At 42.6% G+C, this 14,370-nt stretch overlaps 1 protein-coding gene across 1 annotated transcript; it reads left to right on the top strand.

Annotated features, from left to right (window-relative positions):
• Positions 1-9,611, top strand: CNPY1 (canopy FGF signaling regulator 1). The gene is made up of 3 exons (XM_025451702.3): positions 1-584; positions 2,410-2,506; positions 6,513-9,611. Exons 1-3 carry the CDS (start codon positions 255-257, stop codon positions 6,548-6,550), a joined length of 465 nt encoding a protein of 154 aa, XP_025307487.1. The 5' UTR covers positions 1-254; the 3' UTR covers positions 6,551-9,611.
• The last annotated feature ends 4,759 nt before the right edge of the window (positions 9,612-14,370 follow it).

The raw sequence follows: 14,370 nt of genomic DNA, 5'->3' as shown, positions 1-14,370 counted from the left end.
CTTCGCTCCCTCTCTCTCCGTCTATCCCTTCTCTCCCTCCCCCGCTCCCTGGCAAGTAAATAATCACAGCCGTTTTCTGCAGTCGGTGCCTTATCTGCATGTTCCGTGACCTTAGAAAATGATCACCTGTATAAGAGGACCTTCTCATTCGAATTTAGTTTTTTCCCGTCCACTCTCAAACACCCGCACTCTCTCAAAAACCCCGTGTAGGCTAACTTCTGAAATTCTGTAAGCTGTAGCATAGTCGTGCACAGATGAAAGGAGGAAGGCCAGCATCCTGGCGTTCAGGGGGTGGCCAGTGTCTCCGCGCGCCTTCCCTTCCCGCTCCTGAACCCCGTGCACGTGAAGGCAGCAGCCTCCCTGCCCTGTTGTCTTCACAGATGCCCTTAGCCCACTCGGAGGCTTTCCTAGCAGACCTGTTGGATGGAGTGTGTGAGCGGATGAACGACTACAAGCTAGAAGAAGACCCTGTGACCAAGAAGAAGGCGTTTAAGAGATTTGCTCCAAGGAAAGGAGACAAAATATACAAAGAATTTAAAAAATTCTATTTTTATTCTGATGCTTACAGACCTTTGAAATTTGCGGTAAGCTCTCTTCTTTGCAGGTGAATCCTGTGCTCCATGAATACATTTTTGTCCCCCCCCCCTTTTTTTTTTCTATTTGCTTGGGTTGTTGTGTTTCAATACACTGAACATTAAATTGTTATCTGTTTGCTTTATTGTCCTGCTACATTTTCAGTGTTGAGCAGGCATTTAGAAACTTGCCTTTGTGGAAACACCTCACGGGCTGTGGAGATGGGAAATATTTTCCAGAAAGTGCTGTTGCAGCCCCCAGTGACTTTAAGACACAGTTGGCATATTTCTGTGCTCCTATGGGGCTCCGGGAGGGATCCCAGTGGGTCCTGTGGCTGAGGCAGGGCTCCTCCAGGTTCCCACAGAAGGAATCAGGGGTTGAGACTCCTAGGTTAGAGTCTAAATTAAAATGAATGTCGTTTTCAAATATTTATCGCCAAATGATGGAGGAAGAGTGACACACATCCTCCTCACCCCCCTTCAGGCTTCACAGGAGAGAGAGAATTTCTTTCCTGAGTTAATTCAAGTATTTTAGCAGAAACTAAGTTAAACAAAGACTTAGGTATGGTAGCTGGCTTAATGCCAAACTTCCGTCCAGTATAGTGTTTATTTTAGATGAATGCTGGCCTCTGGCTTGCTAGAGTGTGCCTGGCAAAATATATTCCAATATATTTCACTTTACTTAATGCTGTTGAATCAGACAAAGTGATGGAAAAGCCTGTTTAAAAAATGTATTAAGTTCACACATTGGCCAAAATGTCAGGCATGCTGAACCCCTGAAATAAGGGCTTTAGCCGACTTTTGAAGATTTCATTTTAATTAAAAAGTATAGGCAATAATTCCAGGTTGAAAGTAGTCTGGAAGAGAAATTGCAATAAGTGAGTGTGCTTGCATTTCACAGGTTTTAAATAAATACATTATAGTGGAATTTAAATATTTTTAAATGCCATTTAAAAATTTTAAAGTCTTGCTTAATGAACTTGGAAAATGATTTGCAAGTCTCGAGTGAATGCCCTGCTGTAGCTTCCCAGTTCCTGAAACTGTAACCTTTGTGGGTCTCTAACACAGACATGTACTTACTTCACTTAGAATTTAAGATTTTTAAATGCCTGGGCAAACATGGGCTCCCTCTCCTCTGAAAAGTTAGATTATGGGGTAGGAGCAAAGTGAAATTATGACTGGATCTCTAAATGGTATGAAAAGAAACTTGCCTAAGTAACTGTCAAGCATGTTATCCACAGTGAAATTGAGGAGGAGTTGGTTTTGATTGCTGAGAAAACCTAATTGTTTTCACCCTTCAGACTCTGTTTTAAAACCACAACATGGATTATTATGTTAAATCTGAGGGAACCCGGTTTAACCATTTCGAGGAGCTGTGTCCTTTAAAGGGTGCTAAAAAAAAACCAAAAAAACAAAAACAAAAAAAAACGAAAACAAAAACAAAAAAACGGAAGGCGAAGACCTTTCAGCTCCACCCAGGAGACATTTCTTCCTAGTCTTGGCATTCCAATTTAAGGAAGAGGACCAAATACCAAATACAAAGGACTAGTTTTTCCTTCCTTACCCTTGTCTTTCAACAGGACTAATCAGTGGGTTAAGTCCCAGGAACATGATGCAATTAACATTCTGGGGAGAGAGTTAATCCAGGGCAATGATGTCTTAAACCGAAGGGGCTAATAAAAACGGACCACCTTGGCAATACGATTTTATATTTTCGGCTAAGAAAGTGTTGGTAAATGCTTCTTTTTTTTTTTTTTTTTTTTTTTGGTAAATGCTTCTTATGAGATGCCCCGTGCGTGTGGATCTAGCCACCTATGCCGTTATTCCGTTTCCGCAGTGCGAAGCCATAATAGAGGAGCATGAAGACGAAATATCCTCACTTATCGCCCAGGAGGCACACCACCTCGCTGACAAGCTGTGCAGTGAAAAAGCAGGTACTGTGTCTGATGTAACATGTGTCCTCCGCTCACCCACCCTTCTCCCTCAGCTCTGCAGCATCTTTTTTTTTTTTTTTTTTTTTAAACCGTGCCTTGCTGTCTCCCTGCCACCAATAGCTCTCCACTGAATCAGAAAGACACCCTGTGAGAGAAAACAGACAGACCAAACCACAGGGCTACCTCGGGGCTCTCTGGTTGGCACTTCTTTTCCTCTGCCTGGTAAAGGAAGTCTAAAGGACTCAGTTTCCAGATGTTAAGGAGCACATCCTCATCAGATTTGGATGGATCCAAAAACATTTTCTGTTTCTAAACTCCCAGAGATGGAATTCTCCATCCTGGATCAGGAAGGAGAATCTCCTAAAAACTTGCCTACAATGACAGAAGGTGGGGTCTTTATTTAATACAAGATTTTAAAAGTTTTTTTGTTTGTTTGCTGATTTGCGAGGGGTGCTGGATATTTTGTTTTTCAAGTTTATTTCCCAGAAATCCACTTCTTTAAAAAAAAAAAAAGTCTTTTCTGGCAGAGGGTAGAAAATAATATTTGACTCATATTCTTACACTCACACCCCCACATGCACTCACACTCAGAAGCAGGAAAAAAAGGACCAGAACTTGATTTATACAAAGTTGAAACATATTACCCCCTTTGAGCCCTCCACCTGTTTGGTAGAGTGTAAGCCTTCTAGTGGAGTGTCACCGATGCTTTCTCAGTACATTTACAAGTCAGGAAGTCTTTTCAGATATCTTTGACAAAATGAACGAAGCATATGGAGTGATTTAAAGTCCTGGGAGTGCTTTTATACAATTGCAGAAGCTTGAGATATTTAGCAATTGTTTATAATAAAGTATAATATACTCGTACCCACATTATCAGATTTAGTGCCAAACTCCTTAAAATAATACTCACCGCACCTTTGTAGACATATATCCATGTCATCAAAGGTTATCAAACAAGAAAGTCATAAATCCACGTTAACAGGGAAAAGTTTTCTTGCTCTGAGTAGATAATGGGATAGTTTTCTGCTTAAAATTCAGTTTAAAAAGATAATAAAAAGATGAAGTCCAGTTTTCCATGGAGTTCAGCTACATAATGTTGTAGTTTGTGAAATTCACATCTGTAAGTGCATAGCCACAATTTTCCAAAGAGAGTATTTTGGAAGTTATTCAGACAAGTCAGAGATGGATGTATGTATGTTTGAAGATACAAACAAAAATGGGATGATCAATCATGAAAATATCTGTTTTCCTATTTTTTCCTCACAAAGGGTTTGGATTTGTCATAGTCATCTATGGCAAATGCAACAATTTGCTCTATAAACACCTGTTCAGACCTTACAGAATGACCTGAGAAAGTTTGACCAAGTCTTCACAGCAGCCCTTGACACAAATAATCAGAGCCTGGGGGAAAGGCTCTGTCCCTAAATGCAGCAATTTGACTTCTTGAGTTTAATAATATCGTCTTTTCACTCCTTTTGCATATTTATAACTGGAAATAAAAATTCACAGGAACCCAAAAAAAACAAGAGCATAGGGTGGAAACCTAAGATTTATGCAGGACTGCTGGTGTGAAATAAAACATGAGATAACTAATTCTTAATAGCATTTGGTTGTTTAAAAACCGGTTAAGTGCTTACACTAATAAACATAAACATCAGTGCCTCAGAACTACTGAGAATCCATGCCAGCACCCCCAAAGGGTAACCACCTCCTGGCTTAGCATAGTGCAGGGGAGTGAGTTTTTCCAGGTGTTTCTCTGTGAGACATATTTATGGATGTTCTAAACCATTCATAAATTAAAAACTGTGAGCACAATCCATCTTAAAAAGAGGCTAGATTCGCCCCCCACCCAGACTTCCCCTACATTTAAAGTAAGTTAACACCACATAACAAGGTGGAGTTTTTTCAAACTTAAAAATTATTGCCAGAAAAGGCTAAAGCAGAACGCCCATGGGAAAAAATTGCACTTAGTGACCCTGGTGACAAAGAAGTCGTGAGTTTGAACATACTGGGACAGTATCAGATTCCCGTGTAAAAGGTGAGATGCTCACACTGTAGAAAAACTCGGCGCTTTCAGATGTAATGTATGTACAAGTATAGCAAGTGTCCTATGAGAGCACGGCGTCCATGCCCTGTTCCGTCAAGGTAATACTTTATCTTGTACCATTGTCCAGCAACTTTGGTGTGAGTGATCTCCATGATTTAAAGATGTTTTAAAGATATGGCCGTGTGTGTGTATGTGTGTGTGTGTGTGTGTTGTGTGTGTACGGGAGGCTCAGAAACCACATTAACATGCTACCCAGTGTGTACTATGTGCAAGACCTTCTACACTTGAGGTCTGCTAAAATGTCTACATACTGCTTTTAGGGAGATTATTTCTTTTAAATAGATATTTCTAGAACTAGATGTTTAATTGGAAAGTTGGTCCCTTTTTATACTTTGTATATACGTGTGTACATATATCCATGTGTTTGTTATATGTGTGTGTATATATATATGAATTTTGCTTTTTTCTCTTTAATGTAGCTCATTTTACTTTATTTTTTAATACTTACATAGGAGCAGATGAGGGTATATTCACAGACTTTAAAACCATCTTTCTTGAGGTATAATTGGCATAAAATTATAAGGGGTTTAAAGTGTATATCTTGGTAATTTGATATGTGTATATATATTGTGAAAGATGCCTCCCATCTATTTAATTAACACTGGATCCTTTAAGTATTAGGGTCCTACAACGTACCCCCCCAAACAGACAAATGAAGAATGATGGAAAATATATCTGTTACATTCAAAATGACCGTTTGGATTTAAAAATAACACATCAGTGGGATTTTCATGAACATTATGTGCCACCTTTTGAATAAGTAAAGAAACCCTCAGTGAAAGGCGATAGATAGGATTGCAGATCGGTCTGTGGACGCCCCTGCAGCTTTATTCACTGCATAAAATAAAAGTTATCAAATCCATCCTGTTCTTGGGGTGTGAGACAGAGTAATAGGGATACCCCATACATAATCTGTTTTTTTTTTTCCCAGACAAAATAAGAAAAGTGAGTTCATTAGATTTCCTGATGGAAAATTTTGTGGCACATGACCCAGGCTTTGCCAGATTGTCATTTTAATGTCTTGAAGTCAAAATGGTGTTTCAAAATCTTAATAAGATACCAGGTCATGATAAAAAAAAATGTAGCTATATTCTACTGATGGCAGAGAACATACCACTCTAGATCATGGATGAATGGATACTCTGAGGTGTCTGGGGCTCTTCGATAGCTGGAGTGTGAGGGTATGGATGTAAATACAGAAATGTATTCTGTATACATGTTACTCCTGCTTTGATACTAAATCTTAACATTTAAACCATTAGACTGATGAATCTGTCACCTGATCATTTTGAACGCAACATACGGAATAAGGAACCAAGTATCCTGAGTTGTTTAGCCTACATTTAAAGGAAAAGCATTTTTACCTTTTTGTGTATCCTTCCCAACACGAATGGGGGTGTTGAATTATAATATACCAAGTAATTACTTTCAAAGGCCAGTATATTTTCTTTTTAACGTAAATTCTGTAGTTAAAAGAATCCATAGCCTTTCTAAAGAGAGTTGGCATTAATTGCTTCCACTTAGAAAAGTAGTGTGTATCAAAGGGCTCCTTGAGTTAAATGCCAAGCATGCTGTGCCCCAATTTAAAGCATTTCTTAAATACTCCCAAGGCCATGGGCAAAATGGTATGATCCCTGGGCTTTGGTTTTTAAATATTCCAGGAAAAAATGCTGGAGGATAGAACAAAATAGCAGAGCATTGGCAGGTGTTGAGGCCAGGTTTGGGGTCCTGGGGAGTAGATTATACCCTTTTTTATGCCTTTGTGTGTATTTGAAATTTTCCATGATAAAAAAGTTTTTAAAATGTGCTTCTATAAAAACGTGTTTTTTACAGAAAGTTAGGGACTCACATGCTGTGATTAAATGTGATTGTAATGCTGTATAACTTTTTTTTCTCCAGACCTCTGTGAAACCTCTGCTAACCAAACTGAGCTTTAGGATGCCAGTTCTACCAGTTAGTGAGGAGGAAAGCCACAGCTCCACAGGTCAACATCTGTTTCATATCTTCATTTCTTCATGCAAAGAAAGTTTATATCTCTTGTTTATGCCATGTTGTCTCAAGTGTGACTTTTTATTGAAAATCTGTTGTTTGGCATCATGACAAACTTGGTTCTTTCTATAGGGGAGGCTGAGGAGTGCATAAAACAAATTACCTTTGTGGATTTGGGTACTGACAGGTTTGGGAGTAAATAATTTAATTTTATAATAAGAAAAAAGTGAAGCTATTTCATAAATGAAATAAGGGTTTGATAATGCATACTGTATATTTTATCCACGTCTACAAGTATCATGTTCTATTTGATAAGAACTTGATTTGATTTCTTGAATACTTGATTGGTCATGAAATCAAGAAAATATATTGCCACAAATTCCAGATTATGTATACTTCTGGGTTATATATGATGATCAATAAAAGAAACCAACTTACTTTATATCAGGAATGAAATTCAAATTGCCAGCTTTAAACATAGAGTTTTAAAACTTTTTAATCTCTAAAATGTAATTGCGTAAAAAATATTTTTATCACGAACAATACGGTGGCCTTTCTCAAGCATACCTTTTGAATTCAGATGATTTAGAAAGTTGATTTATTATTACATCGTGTATTCTTCGAAGATGACACCAATGAGCATGCTTTGTTTTACTGAAAACTCTGTTGCGTGTGTGTTGTTGTTGTTTTTTTTTTTTTGAAAGACTTCCAGCTAACGGTTAGTAGGTATATTTTACTACTAACTAACCTATTATTCTCCCATTGGGGTGTTCTTGTCAGTGTGGAGATGGTGGGGAAGTGGGACTTCATGAGAAATTACCTATTGAACACATTTAGTACCAGGACATAATAACCTGTTCTCATATTACAATTAGTTCATTTTCTCTGTTAAATTTACATTCAATTGAATCTGATTTAATTATTTAAAATGTCAGGGTGTATCCTACACTTCTTTATTTTATTTATTTTATTTTATTTCATTTTATTTATTCATGACAGACACAGAGAGAGAGAGAGGCAGAGACACAGGCAGAGGGAGAAGCAGGCTCCATGCCAGGAGCCTGACGCGGGACTCGATCCCGGGACTCCAGGATCGTGCCTTGGGCCAAAGGCAGGTGCCAAACTGTTGAGCCACCCAGGGATCCCCCTACACTTCTTTTTAAAAAGAAATGCTCATGGTTGATGGTGAGAATTTACTAGGGAGGATGATCTAAATGCTGGCCCGAAGAGCAAAAGCTATTTGCCATGTTTTACATAACTGCCTAGAAAACATTCAGCTGAGGCTTTGGGGAAGGGATAGTTCTGAAACTTAGGAAAATTTACCAAAATTAAGAGGAAGCAGTTTCCACTTTTCTCCCTCTTCCATCCCACTTCTTTTTGGAAGTCAGATTTTTAAAATTAATGTCTCTTGTTTATCTGGGAAAACTGAGAGGCATGTCTTTTTTGGATGTGTCTGCAGCTGGTTACCAGGTATAAACCATGCATATTGTGACCCCATGAACCTGCATTACAGTGGACATAAGACGGAAATAGGATTTCAGAATCATTCGCACCATTTTCAAGTCACGGAGTAAAGTTGTGATTTAAAACACAGTCCCTACATCTTTATGTAAACCTGTCTATTTAAGATTAATTCAACATTTCGAATAGTGAGCTGTAAACATTTCCCAAACTTGGGCTTCCTTGTACGTGCGCTGCCCAGGAACGTGATGCCTTCAGGAAAACCTGGTGGATAGGTCCTCCCCACCACACCCGAAGCTGGAACATCTGTAATTGTGGAAGTGTGACCTCAGGCTTCCCAGACTCTCACTAGCAATTGTCACAAATTCTCAGATCCAGACACTGCTGATGCTTAGATCACAACAGAACATGTGGGCTCCTGTTTACAACCCAAGTGAACGTGAGAGGTATGCCTTCCTTCCCCGACGAAAGTGTCTCACGGATGGTTATGCTTTTGCTCCGACTGGAGTGAGCCACCAACCTTGCCTCTAATAGAGAACATGTAAGGTTTCACCGAATATGGCTTTTCAGTTTTTTCAGTTGTTTCTTATTTCCCAGGAAAAAGTCTTGTCTCTTATGATATGTTTGACATCTCATGCCTTTCTTTCCAGAGATTTTTTTAAAGTGTAAATATTGTAGTTAAGTCACTGATTAAATGTACATTTGTGGGATAGACACAAACCACCGCATTTCTTATGGCTGCAAATATTCTGGAGTTTCCCTGTAGGGCATAGTCAGGGTGTGCTGCTTTTGCTAATGAACAATAATGGGACAGAGTAGTTGCTTGCTTTAGCATCCCTCGGAGCCACATTCCTGCCTTCTTAATGACGTTTATTGACCCAAACCAAAACAAAGCAAAAAGCCTGGGAAAAAAAAAAGGCAGCGCCCAGAGTGTGGCACAAAAGTTTCTCGGAGTCAATGAAAAGCAACCTAATTCTGGGTCAGGAAATTTCCTGAAGGAAAAAAGTGTGTGTGTATGTGGGGGGTGTGGTGTGATACTCATTAAAATAACGGGGAGGGTAGACACATTTGAAGCAGTGGTTTCAAGATGTGCTTTATGAGACAGGTTCTTTGGGTCTCCCTGGAAGACGCTGGGAACCTGTTCTCATAAAGAGAAACCAAATTGGCTGAGATGCACTGTTTATATTTTGTTATGTGGATTACTACTTTCTAAGAATAAGCCAAGACCAATGAATCCATTTCACCAAGGAGTGGAAAGTGGAATTGAGCCCAAGTCCCAAATGGGAGAGATCAATACTTTATTTACTAAGACAAGCCCTAAAAAAATAGTCAATAGCTGGTTATATTTGTTCTACCTATTTCTCTGCTAGGGTTGATATTTATTCATATATGTAATGGCTTTATCTAAATAAAAGAATTTTAAACTATCAATCTTAAAATTCAGATTATAATGGAATATGAGAAAAAGCTCTTCTCTGATGTGATTTTGTGGCCTGCTTTAAAATTTGATACACGTTTTTTTAGCTAATCTTAAAAGAGCTCATCTTAAATCTTGAAGCCCATTCAAACATGTTGCATCATTTTATACCAAAATGCAATTAGCAGTGATATTAAATTGTCACAATACCTATTAGATACAAGCGTGCATTTTGTTTTGATTTTCTGCCTATAACTAAATGCACCTTTATACATTTCTTAAATTCCTCAGATTATTTGTCTACATTTAGGAACCAAATAGGTAAAAGACCTGATGAGATAGATGATACTGAAAAACAGAATCATAGACAGTCATTGCCTTTAAGTTACCAAGGAAAAGATCCAGCAGGTGACAGTGTCCTCTCTGGAATCATACGTGCTGCCCCTGGCCCTGAACGTGTATTTGCTGAGGAGGAATGGCCCACTGATTTTGTCCATTTTCAGGACCTACCCTTCTTGAAGGAGATGGTGATTACATATAATACACTATGAGCTCATTTGTCTGTAGGGACATTACCTGAAAAATCCAGTTTGGCTTCCTAAGGACAGTTTGTGATGTGGGATCTGAACTATCAGCTACAGTTCTCCACCCTTCTGAATTCTCGGAGGGCTCAGGAGACAGGTGGGAGGATAGAAACACAGACGCACGCCTGCAGATAGAAAGAAATCTGGGCACGCAGTTAGAAAGAAATCTGGGCACAGGGAAGTCAGCTGAGGCTGGGATGGCTCCAAGGTGGAGATCTCAGAGGAAAACATGTCTAGAAATTCCTGTAACTCCTTAAGGAAAAAAAAAATCATTCCTGTGATCCTTAATCTTGATGTTCAAGATTTTCAAGAAAGAAAAAAAATACCCTAAATCATAACACATCTAAGCAGATATCCTACCTCACAACAGCAAGATAGTTTTACAAAGCACATTTCATCTGCTAAGAAGTTCTTGGAGAACAACAAGCTCTGAGGCTGTGCTAGAAGTAGAGCAGAATGGCATTGTGATAGGGCTCGTTATTATGGACCACAGATTTGATTTGACCAGCCACGGGTCAAAACTGTATCCCCCAAAACATAATGGCACAGAGTAGAAGCCAGTACAGTGAGGTGAGTGATTAAATAGGACAGAGAGAACCGCGTTCCCTCAAACCACTGCGTAGGCGACAGCCGACTGCACACTTGGCTGAGCTATGATACGACTCAGAGGCGCGCGCCTTCCCTCGGAGCAGATAGAGACTCCAGTTAACTTCCTCCTCCTTTTCGGGGATCTTAATAAACCAATATCTAAGGCATGCGAGTTACATAATGGAACGTCGGATGCCCAATGTCAGCTAATTAAGCATGGCTGAGACTCGGAAAGATCCTGTAAGTGATAAGTTAAAATATTAATACCAATTTTCAAACTTCATGAATAGCGAAGTTGGCACCTGAAGAGTTAGGATGTACTCCTGACATTTTATATTAAGGGTTTGCCTCAAAGCCGCTTTCCGAACAAGTGGGAATTTCTCTACAGCATAGTCTATGATTTCAACCCAGAAAGGCTCATGATAATCCTGGAGGTGACACCCCTGTCGACAGAGAGAGAAGATTTCAATCAGGTGATGTTCATTGTCTGATAGAAATGATCTTTATGGCTCTGTTGTTCTTCATCAAAGAGCGCTGATTACACACCTTCATGCCCTGTGGTTTGTAGAAGAGAGCAGAGAACCAAAAAATAGACTATTTGGCCCCCATTAAAAATGGACCCTATTTAAAGCAACATGGTATTAAAACAGGGCGAAGTCTAATACAAATGCACGTTCAATAAGCGTTATTAAATTATTAGACCTTAAGGTGAAAATATACCCTTGAACTGCCTTTATATGCAATCAGAGTGGTGATTAAATTTTAATGCCATAAGATTAAAGGGCCACTTGAGCAGGGGGGTGGGGGGGCCGGTGTTTTTTTTGTTTTTTAGCAACACCCCAAGTGGTGAACAGGAGATGTCGTGAATTAGCTCCATTTTGTACACTTTGTGGGTGCTGAAGCCTGGACCAGTTTCCAGAGTGGAAGCCTCCAGGCTGAGGCACGGGTGTGCCTGGCGGGCCGCTGTGTGTCTGCGGTGGCGCTGCCGCTCTCTGTGCCCAGGCCACGGGGAGCCCCGCCGGGCTGCGTCCGGGCACCGGCGGCGCAGCGGGGCCCTGCTTCAGAGATGCAGCCACCCCGGAGCAGCACCGCTGTTAGAACCAACACGCTCCAACATGGCCAAATAGAAGCTGCTCCCTTTCCACCTTCCTGAGTGAGGTACTTTGAACCTTCAGAAAAGAAATCTTTTTTTTTTTTTTTTTTTAAGAAATGCTTTTCCCCTCTACGTGGTGACTGAGTGTCAAACCAAGCTAAGTCTTTGTTCTTCTTGTTCCTACGACTTACTCCCAACGACGGCGGCATCCTCTTGCGCTCTAACCCGGTATTGAGCAACCACGCAGTGACATGATCACTCAGGGGCCCCTGGGGAGCACAGCCGGGTGACTCCAGCCCCTGGGCCCTCCAGCAGGTGAGGGGCCCAGGTGGGCAGCCCTTTGTCCCGCGCTGGCCTGCACCTCGCCCTGAGCAGCGGGAGCGCGGCCTGGAGTCCGGCCGGCCTCGTCCCAGATCCCAGACGAGCAAACACCACGGTCAGCCCATCAGGCTCAAACAAAGCCCTGGCTCCCTTCCATTTGTTCTCTCCTTGATGTGAGCCCAGCTCACCGCTCTTCTCTCAGGCTGGCCTCTAAATCCGAGCTTCATCCGCAGCTCAGAGTGAGCCCTGCACCAACCTGGAGAGGCTCCCCACCCCGAGCCCTCCTCCTGTGTGGACAGTGCCGGCCAGCCTCACGCAGACTCGGTGCCGCCTGCCTCAGGGGTCAGGTGCCCCTGTCCCCTGTGCCCCCTCAGCAACTGCCCCCTCCACGAGCCTCCTGCTGACTGCCACATTTCATCAGACCCCTGTAGGTTGTCAGGCCCCCCAGGGAAAGGCAGAGAGGCGGTGGGCAAGGTCCCCCTACATTCAGATGGGAATTTGGGGATTTTCTGTGGGAAGGGGGCCCATGCGGAGACCTCCCCAGAGGTGCCCTCCATGTGCTGGACAAGGATGGGGTCCTCGTTTTCGTCTGGAGAAGGTCACCTCCTCCAAAGCCACCACGTTTCTGAGGTCACAGTGGGAAAGGCAGACCCAGGATTGCCCCCCTCACTGGTGACAGGAAAAAATGCTGACCAGACCCCTACTGATGAGAGGTGGGGGCTGGAAATGTGTTCCCTGCCCAGGGGCCTTTAGGGGGAGCTTACCTGGACCCTCAGGGTCCGCTGCCCTGAGAAGGAAGAGGCAGAGACCATAGTGAGGGTGGGGAGTGACTGGGTGGTCCTTCCTCCATGCCCCTGGTGGCACCTTGGTGGGGGACGGTGTCTCCCAGGTGGCCCGTGACCCCAGCCCAGACAGAGCGGGACCCGACCTGGGTCAGCTGGTGGTTTTGCAGACAGGCCTGCAAGAACGCTGGGCCCTGCGAGCCTCCCCCGGGGCCGCTACCGAGTGGGTGTCCCACAGGCCTTTCCTTCCCTGCTCACCTTCAAGCTAAACACAAACTCGGGTCATGAAAATATTTTGTCTCCTTTTGCTGATTTTTGATACAACAGAAAGCAGTTAACTTTTCTTTGTGCGGGGGGTCCCCAGGGTGGTGGAGAGCACGTGAAATCCCTTGGACCCCTCTAGAGTTTTTATCTATTTGATTAAGGGCCTGTGACCTGTTCACATCCCTGTCATCTTGCCTTTGAAAGCCTCGGGTAGGGAGAGAGTCTCCGACTGGAGCTACGAACTGAGGGACCTGCTCAGCCAGGGACCCTTCATCGAGCTGACCCTGTGGACTTCCATCCTTGGTTTATTTGCCAGCCTGATCTGCTCAGTCTCGAGCCCACTTAGCAGTCACTGCTGGTCTGTGTCTCCTCCGTTCTCCTTGGAAGACCACGTCCAAGATGGTCAAGTGCCTCCTGCCCCTGCTCCTCCTGGAGGCCTCAGGGCACGTCGGGGTCCCAGGGGCCACAGAGTGGGAACCCTTGGTCCTCCAAACAAACACTTGGGAGGTGCCATTCAGATCAGAGCAAGCTGTGTGCTGGACGGGGGTAGGGGTGGTTGGTGCCGCTTCCATCTGCCCCTCGCAGGAGGGTTCAGAGAAGGCACGTGGGTCTCTGCAGCTTGAGTCTCCTTCTTGAAAACCAGACAAAACAAAATGGAAATCACACACACACACACACACACACACACACACACACACTGTTTTTTCTTATAAGTAAAAAGAAATACACATATTTAGAAAAATGTAGATTTATTTTTTTTAAGATTTTATTTATTTATTCATGAGAGACACAGAGCGAGAGAGAGAGAGAGAGGCAGAAACACAGGCAGAGGGAGAAGCAGGCTCCATGCAGGGAACCCGACATGAGACTCGATCCCGGGTCTCCAGGATCACGCCCTGGGCTGAAGGCAGCACTAAACCACTGTGCCACCCGGGCTGCCCAGAAAAATGTAGATTTAAAAAGAAGAAAATAAAAATGTTCCTAAGTCCCGTCACTCAGATAATTGTTTGCATCATGTATGTATGTACACATGCATGTGCGCTGGTGGGAGTGTGTGTGTGCGTGTGGATTAGGTGTATACACCTGTTGTTCCCTGGCCCAGCCTTTCCACTCAAAGTGCTATGAATTTCTTCTCATGTTGTTCGATACTCTCCTGCAATGTAACCTGTCATGGCTGCAAAGCACTTATTTCCTGGAGCGCATGTCACCTGTACTTACCCCGTCTCCCATAGTAGGTCCCTCAGATCATTTCCTGTAT

This window comes from Canis lupus, chromosome 16 (genome assembly GCF_003254725.2).
Source record: "Canis lupus dingo isolate Sandy chromosome 16, ASM325472v2, whole genome shotgun sequence".
NCBI lineage: Eukaryota > Metazoa > Chordata > Mammalia > Carnivora > Canidae > Canis > Canis lupus.
This window is presented reverse-complemented; position numbering and strand designations above follow the sequence as displayed.